The 8,485-nt window shown below is 41.3% G+C and overlaps 1 protein-coding gene across 3 annotated transcripts in view; it reads left to right on the plus strand.

Annotated features, from left to right (window-relative positions):
• The window catches only part of LOC107390185 (neuropilin-2), a 113,787-nt gene extending 106,562 nt beyond the window's left edge, over positions 1-7,225 (plus strand). For 2 of the 3 annotated variants that reach the window (XM_015966754.3, XM_015966755.3), the window contains 2 exons: positions 4,619-4,681; positions 6,701-7,225. In XM_015966754.3, coding sequence (XP_015822240.1) covers positions 4,619-4,681; positions 6,701-7,011 — 374 coding nt within the window. In that variant the 3' untranslated portion in view covers positions 7,012-7,225. The remainder of the gene's footprint in view (positions 1-4,618; positions 4,682-6,700) is intronic. The other variant, XM_070543936.1, reaches the window with a different exon arrangement.
• Positions 7,226-8,485: the final 1,260 nt, after the last annotated feature.

An 8,485-nucleotide genomic window follows, 5' to 3' on the forward strand; every position in this document is an offset into this window, starting at 1 on the left:
CAAGATTCAACGGGTCTTAATTTTTTGACAGACATTGCAAAATGAGTGTTCTCTCAAACCCATCACAGAGGCATCAAATTTTAGGTTAATGGTCAGACAGTGCGAAAACCTTGCCAGCTTTGAAAGGGAATGGCAACAAGACTGTGTAAAATCAGGCCTAGTCCACACGTAGCCGGGTTTTTTTAAAAACGAATATCCGCCCCTCCAAAAACTTGCATCCACACCACCTCGTTTTAAAAACAAACTCTGTCCACACGTACCCGGATAAATACGTTGTTAAGGACATGCCAGACCTGTAGGCGGCAGTACTTCCCCCGTTCTTAACCTCGTCCTTCGTCTGTGGTCTTCCGCAAGGAGCAGTAATTCCGCTTGCAAAAACAAACAAGCAAAAAGCGCTTGGACAACTGATAAAGCGAGCGCAGCTCTGAGGGCATCCATGCTGTCGGCTAGTGTAAACACAGGTCGCACACGTGATGTCAGCATTTTTTTGTCGCGGAAAGTGACGTTGCGGACCTTAAAACTCCGGTTTTGTCTGTCCACACGCAGACACCCAAAACGGAGAAAACGCAGATCTTCACTTTGGCCGGAGTTTTTAAAAAGATCCGTTTTCGTGTGAAAAAACTCAGTTTTCGTGTGGATGACAGGCCAAAACGTAGAAAAATATCTACGTTTTAGCAGATCCCCGCTACGTGTGGACAGGGCCTCAGACAAGAAGACATTTTGACATGAATTTGCATCAAAATGGTTTGTGACCCAGTGAAATGTGATTTTCCACAATTCATGCTAACTTGTTATTAACAACATCAGGCCCAGGAAAAATGGGCCTATATTAATCTTGGTTTAATATGTTATGCTTTTTTTAAATTACTACTGCTGAGAAACTATCGTTTTCTTGATTTACTTACAGTATGATGTCAATAGAAGCTGAAAGTATTTTGAATTTTTAATATATGCATTCAATCTGATTGAGAGAGAATTTAAATAATGAGAAGAAATATCTAAACTTGCGGTTGTGTCGGTTTTTCTTACTTTCTGCACTTTTTTGCTTCTCACCATCTCATCTTGTATGCCGCACACCTTCATCGTTTTGTTCATGTTGAAGTCCCTCATCCTTTTTTGTATCAAACTCGCCCTGTTCCTATTCTGCTCCCTTCCTTCACTACAAATCCTCTCAGTTAAAAAAAACAGGAGAGTAAATGAGAGGCAGTGATGGAGGGGAGTAAAATCTCTCAAAGGAGAAGGGCCCATTAAGTAAAGCCCCTTTTTTCTCCTAAGAATCCTCCCAGAGATGGAAGGAGATGAAAGAAGTCAAGAAAAAACGGCTCCCCGTACTTTCTAACGACAGATTTTTCTTTCACTCTGAGAGGGAGGCTAACAGGGAGGCAGGTTGGGAATTGGACTGAAGAAGAGGAAGAGAATTGAAGGTGGAGGGCAGGATATTTCAAACACAAAAGCAGATGAAAGAACTTTTGGAAAAGAGACGCACATTAAACCCGAGGCACACAAACAAGGACTGGTGAGGGGGCAGAATTCAGATGGCCACCAGTCTCCCAGTGAAATCATTGTTGCAAGCACTTTTTTACACCAAAGCTATTCCCTTTATTGACTTATTTCATCATGCTGCATCTCATAAAACACAGTTTTGTGCTTTAGTCAACAAGTATATTAGTTATTTTGTGCTTGCATATCCATTTTCTGCCTCCCTTTCCCTTCTTTCTTCAATTTCAATCAACGTGTGTGTGATTTACACATTATATGACTCATTCCAGCAGCCCTGTGCCATAACCTAATCAATGCAGGCCAAAATTCAAACAGAGGGATGATGTATGGCTGTGTTTATGTTGTGCTAGCCATGCACTTTTCGGTTTCCATTCTGCCCCACTCCATCAAACTTTTTGCAAGATTTGGAAAACGTTTTGCGAGGAGCTTTTAAATCAGCCATCTCTCACTTGCCTCTCCGTCCTCCATCACAGACTACTTTGAAGCCTTTAATATTTCTAATTAGTTAATGGAGCTGATTGCATTTATGAAACCCTGCAGTAAGCATTTCTAGCCCACAAGCTGTCTTTCTCTAACCTTTTTTTCCCTTTCTTGCTCCATCTCTGTTTCCTGGAGAAATGTTAGTGTGAGCACTCTAACAGGTCCTCAGGCCCTCACTCGTACAATGAACGGTGGCCATCCAATCTCTGCAGAAAAAAACCCACTTTTTTCTTTACTAATTGAACTGAAGAAAAAAAATGAGGCTATGGGGAATTTTAATCTCCTTCCAGATCCATGTGATAATTCTTCTCAGGGTTCTAGCCTGAGGGTTTCAAGCCAGTATCATTAGAAAGTGTTCGATGGTCATCTAGGCAGCCTGGGATCCTTTTTTCTGTCCTCTCTTTTCTCTCTACCGCAAGTGATTTAATGTTTTGTTAAAGCCTGCAGGGATTTGACTTGACAGTGAACAAGTTTAGAGCCTTAGAAGTTAGCTGTGAGATGGAGGAGCCTCAATCTCAGATTAAAAGGTCATTTCAGTTAAGTCTCTACAAGAAAATATAACTAAAGCAGAAGTTGGAATATTCCCTGAGCACTATGTGTATTTAAGTAGTTCACACATTTTTCCCTCTTGGCATACTTATACCAAAACCAGATGATGTCACTAATTTAATGCCAGTTTCTTGTTTATCCATAGCTTTGAAAGAAGTCATTGATCATGCTAACACATAATCTGAGCGAGATTAAGCTAAACGTGCAGTTTAGGCTCGTTTTGATTCCATCTAAAATAAAGCAGGATCCATCCATCTCAGTCAGCAGTGTCAGACTTCTCTTTTTCTGACAGGTCTTGGGGCAGTACAATAATTTTTCATTTTCGTGCATGCACGGCAATCTCATGCTTTGCAGAAGATCTGGAGGGTGCATGCAAAAATACGAGTCCTTAGTGGATAATCATTGGTGCATCAAGCTGTATGCACATCTGTCCGTCAGATTTTGCAACTTCATTCTGCTCTTTTTTGGCATGACGCTTTCCACTCACTTCCTGGTTTTGCTGTTATTTTAAAGAGAAAGTCACCCCCTACCTGAGTCTTACTCCACTTCCACTTCCTGTTTGAAAAATGCAACAAATGCTTGTGCCTGGCAAAACGAGAAGGCGTAGCCGCTAACAAACACACAAAAATATTGTGACATCATAATGTACCAGCTAACATCATAGTGTACCTCTTAGTCAATAACGATGGCAGATTTAAATTCAAATGCAGTGTAGAGTTTTTACCTGAAGAGGGTGCAACTCTGACAGCTTTAGGCCAAATTTTTAAATTTTCACTAAGATGCGCTAAATTGCCAAATGATTGACTACACTTGTCTACAGCATGACTAGACACTCATTTATATCGTTTTCCAGCCAAAAACAAGTTGATTTGGGGGTGACTTGCTCTTTAAGAACATTTAACATGTAAACCAGCCTCATCAGCTATTTGCAACAGGCTATAACTTAAATACTGAGTTATTGTTTTGTCACACTGTTTTCTCTCTGGCATCCTCTCTGATTAAGTGCAAACAGTGTGAACAACAACTCGGGGAAAACAAATCAAAACCAATTTCTTTATAGTTTGTCTTTTTGCTTTTCTTTTTAAATGTTGCACTGTGAGAACTTTAAATATTGATGTACGATGGAAAACCAATGAAGATGCTGATGCAAGCAATTAGTTAAGCGCATATCAATCAACTGACTCTGCACATCCGAATTAGTATTGAATTTCTTTATTGTGTTTGTATCTTCTCTTCTCTTTAGCTTTGTGCATTCATTTAGGCTTTTTCAACCAAAATAATGACCTCATATTTCATTTATAAGCAAATATTATTGCAGGTGTCCTTTAAAAGTTTTAATCTCCGTTATTTACAGTTTGAGGGGATTTGAAGCTTGCAGAAGGCAGTTTGTTGAAGGTATAATATGAGGAAGCTAAAATTGTCTCATGGATGAATGACCTTATCTAACTGAGGAAATGAGGCTCTGATCTTTTCTCTGCATGCACTAAATTAAGTTTTCATCTCTTATCTTCTGCATATCTATTACAGTTTTACGTTATAAAGTGCGTTTGGTTCCCTTGCTCAATAAATGGTGATCAGCTGCCCAGATATTGCTCCATTTTTTTCCCCTAAGCACTATAATGTCGATTTCCCCGAATCGAAGTGAACTGAGCCTCAAAAACTTTCAAAGCCTTGCACTCCAGCCTGCCTCGGACGTTTCAAATGGTGTTTTAGCTTGTTGAATTTTGTGGACTTGATATGAAGTGAAAATAATATTGTAATGAATGTGAAGGTAATAAAAGTCATATTTTTTTACAAACAGAAGGTGTCTTTATTTATCTGTCCTCTCGATTCGCACGCTCACTCTGTGCATTTTATGCTTATTTTTAAATTTTAAAAAGAGCTCTGATGCTTATCAGATAATGAAACTCACCAGATTCACACAGGTAATCTGGCTGAAACGTAGAGTAACGCGGGTGGTGGTATTCTTCAGCGGTTTGTGGGGTTTCTGTGGAATTCTAGGTGATGTTATCGCAGCTTGAAGTCGGATCTTGAGCAGTGGCTGTATGGAGGAGATTAATGCTGCTCTTATTTTCTGTCTCCATAACAGATCGGAAGACAGTAGATTTGGGAAACGATCCAGCTTTCAATCACAAGCAGCACATCAATGGAGGTGAGGTCCTCCCCCACCCCCACCTCTCTTCTCCCCTCAGCCTGAGGCTATACTGGCTGTCTCACCCAAGGACTGGTGAAATCACAGACATGCCCATGGCTCTTCCCTTTGCTTGCTTTTAAACAAGAAACAAGCCCGTGGCAACGGTGACAACTGTAGCTGTGTGTTCGTGTTAGAGATTTTATAGAGACGAGTGTTTCTGTTATTAAAAAACAAACAAGAAAAACATCTGATTGTCACAATGCTGCACTGTTGTGGTGAAAACCGTACAATCTCGCTAGAGCTGGTAGTATGTGGGTGTGTGGGGGAAAATAAATGGGGGGGTTGCATTGACCCAGTTAATCAGAATTCAATTTCAGCCTTCATTTAAAAAAATATCGATGAATAAATGAAAATGAAACGCTTTGTTCTGGGGAGTCCTTGTTTGCAAATTAAAGTTACAAATTTTTAGGTTTTGGAAGTGACTTTGTTCTTCATCCATTAATGCCTGCAGATCACGCTTTTGTTCCTTTCTTATCCTGCATTTACACCGAGTGTGGAACGGATGTGGTCCAAAACCCGCGCGGGTCACAAAGACAAAAACTCATCGAGTCCAATCAGAGCGTTCACACCGGCTGCAGTGAGGTTGCAGATCCAGATGTGGAGCTCTGGAAAGTTTTTGGAAGAAGTCCATTTTTTCCGGAGGCAGACTTTAACTTCATGAAAATACAAAGAAATTACACGAGCCAGACAGGAAGTGAGACATGGTTCAGCGAGACGTAGTGGGTGTATTTCAAAGTAAGACACGTGTTGCGCTTATGGCTCGCCTTTTTTTAATTTAAGGGATGACAGCGTTATGAGTTCTCAGCTCACGTTAATACATCTTTAAACATATTAGGTGAATTTCCTTTACCAGACTTCAGGGTTAATGCCGTGAGGGGGAAATTGAGCGGGAGATCTTAAGACCCGGTCCTCTTAGTCGTCGTGTCTCCATTTATAGTTTAGCCCTGGAAGAAATTTGCTAAAACATCAGTACATCGCTGCTTTGTGAGTTAAGTCATTGATTGGTGCAAAACATGCAGAACACACCAAAAGTGGAGAGCAAAACATAATTTCCAACAGAGTTACTAGCTGCACCAGGCCACTCCGAGGACCTACTCCTGATCAGGTACTAAAAGGTTCATGAAAAAAGCTGTTTGTTAAGGAGACGTGCATGTCGGGACGTTCCTGTAAATCTACCCTCAAGTTCCGTTAACGGACACGCACCTACTCGTTTTGTGCTCTTGTGGGAGCAAACCTCTGGAGACGTTTGGCACACGAACCGCGTTTGGTGTGAATGGCAGTCCGTCCGAAAGGCGCACCACATCCGTTCCATATGTTAATGAGAATTTCCTCTCATTCACTTCTGCCCCGGCTGTGTTCATATTCATTTTTACAAGTAATAATTAACAACATGGGGTACATCACATAGTTGTCACTACTTTCTCTTTAAATCTGATGCTTGGAGGGAGCAAAAAGTGTCAAAAATAAATAAACGATAGTTCATTTTGCTTTCAGGCTTTAGTTTGTTAACAGTGTTTCTCTGTTGATTTTTTTCTTACATATTAAGCTAAAGAGTTGTATTTTCATCCATGTCCCAAAAAAATAAATAAATGCAAATTAAATTTAATTTCATCATGTCTAAAGTTATTCTTCAAATTAAAAGCATGCCTGCTCCTAACAGGAGTACCTTAAGCCTTTACTAATCTGTAATTATGTGAAACAAAACATTTCCTCAGTCCAGTTCCAAATTCATCAGTGCAGACGTCTCTTTTGGGCCTTTTGGCATCAAAGTTTAAAGTGCGTTTCTAGCTCTAATCCTCTGAAAATGAAGGCACAAGAGGTTGCAGGGGGGGGGGGATTGCTGCAGAAACAAAAGTCGTACTTACTCTGCATCGATCAAATTCAAGCTCAAAACATTTTTGTTTTAAGGTGCCATTAGTATTTTACAAATTCAGACTTTAACAAGCATCTGTAACATTATTTCTGTGTCCCCCCCAGGCTGGCCGCCGTTTTTCTCCACCCCGTCCTCTGACCTAGTCCCCCCCTCGGTCACGCTGGTGTCAGAGAAAGACAAGGACAACGCCTGGCTGTACACGCTGGACCCCATCCTCCTCACCATCATCGTGATGAGCTCGCTGGGCGTCCTGATGGGAGCGGTCTGCGCCGGATTGCTCCTGTACTGCACGTGCTCGTACAGCGGGCTCTCTTCGCGTTCCTCTACGACGCTGGAGAACTACAACTTTGAGCTTTACGACGGAATCAAGCACAAGGTGAAGATAAATCAGCAGAGGTGCTGCTCGGAGGCGTGAGAGGGCACCGATTCATCTCGTCACTGTTGAGTTTGGACGACATGAAAAACAACACTGAATTGTAACTCCCGCCCAAAGTTGTCCCTTTGCTCTGATGTCTAACGAAGTAACACTCCACACCCCCCACAGTTCATGTGCTGAGGTGAGGGGGTGGGGGTGATTTTGGATCCAGATTTCCTAAGCAGGCCTTGAGGCCTGAACCGAGGAACTGTCTGATCCCAGCCTCCCTGAACTACTTTTCTCCTCTGCCTGCAGGAGAAAGTCTGCTTGATTCTTTAAGCCTGAGAATGAATGAAGGAATGAGTAAAATAATATAATAAACAACAAAAATACAACAGAATGTAACCCACTGACCACTGGACAGCAAACAGACTTCATCACCCATGACAATCTGGACATTTAGAACACAAATGACGGCAAAGTCTGGGGTTTTGCAGAAGATTTTGTCCTCATCAGGTAAAGAGAGAAAAATCTCCACTGGTGGTGCATTCGTGTGGGCTCTTCTGACTCAAATCAACACATATCAAGTGAATGCCTATTGCTCCAAGTAGCTTAAAACAAATGGAACCACACAACGCAAATGAATCTAGATTTCTAAAGGTGGGGTCACAAAAAGAAAGGACAACTATGGACATTTCCTCTTTGTTTGTTTTTGAAAGTTTTTACATGAGTTCTGTGAGTTTTAGCCTGCCATGTGGTGCGCTCTAGCTCCTTTGTCTGCCTCAGTCTGCGCTTTGTGAAACCAGTGGCATAGAAGAGTGACGGTGACTGTTTTTGTTTCGTTTTAGACTCGTGTCCATTTGGATCGAAAAGGTGAAGAGAAGCCAGCTTCAGTTTGTGGCAGCCTTGTAGAGCTCTTGCGCCGTTTTTGTTGGTTTTTTCCCTCTTCTTGTAGGACTTTTTTGGACTTCATGGTCATAAGTGTTACTTTAGTCCCTAATTTCTATTTTACATTCCCCATAACAGATTATCAGATGTTGAACAGAAAACGGAAAAGTTAAACAAAAGGGCAGAAAATCAGATGTTTATCAGAATCTAACATGCTGTCATGGAGTTGTGCTTTAGATTCAGTATTCTAGAGTTTTTTTTGGTATATATCTATATTTTTTTGCTTTTCAGACTTTATGATGCCCAAAATGATGGACAGACACTGTGTAAACAAAATGTCAATGGTTTTAATGCAACCTATGGATTGCCAAAGAGCTGTGGATGTGCTCAGTGGGTGTGAACAAGTGTTAGGAGCAGCACGATGGACTCAGAGGGATGTGTTAACACAATGTTAATCCATCACTCTTAATCCCAGCTGCTGAAAAACTAAGCCTGCTCAAAAAGAAGTGAAAAGGTGAAGGAGGAGGAATGAAATCATGCCGTTGACTTTTTTGGACACACAATCGAGCCTTAAGCAAACTACAGTATTCGCTGTATCGGAGGACAGCCATTAAGGAGGGCCAGTGCTGCTGGAGACTGATCTGAA

This window comes from Nothobranchius furzeri, chromosome 14 (assembly GCF_043380555.1).
Source record: "Nothobranchius furzeri strain GRZ-AD chromosome 14, NfurGRZ-RIMD1, whole genome shotgun sequence".
NCBI classification, from domain to species: domain Eukaryota; kingdom Metazoa; phylum Chordata; class Actinopteri; order Cyprinodontiformes; family Nothobranchiidae; genus Nothobranchius; species Nothobranchius furzeri.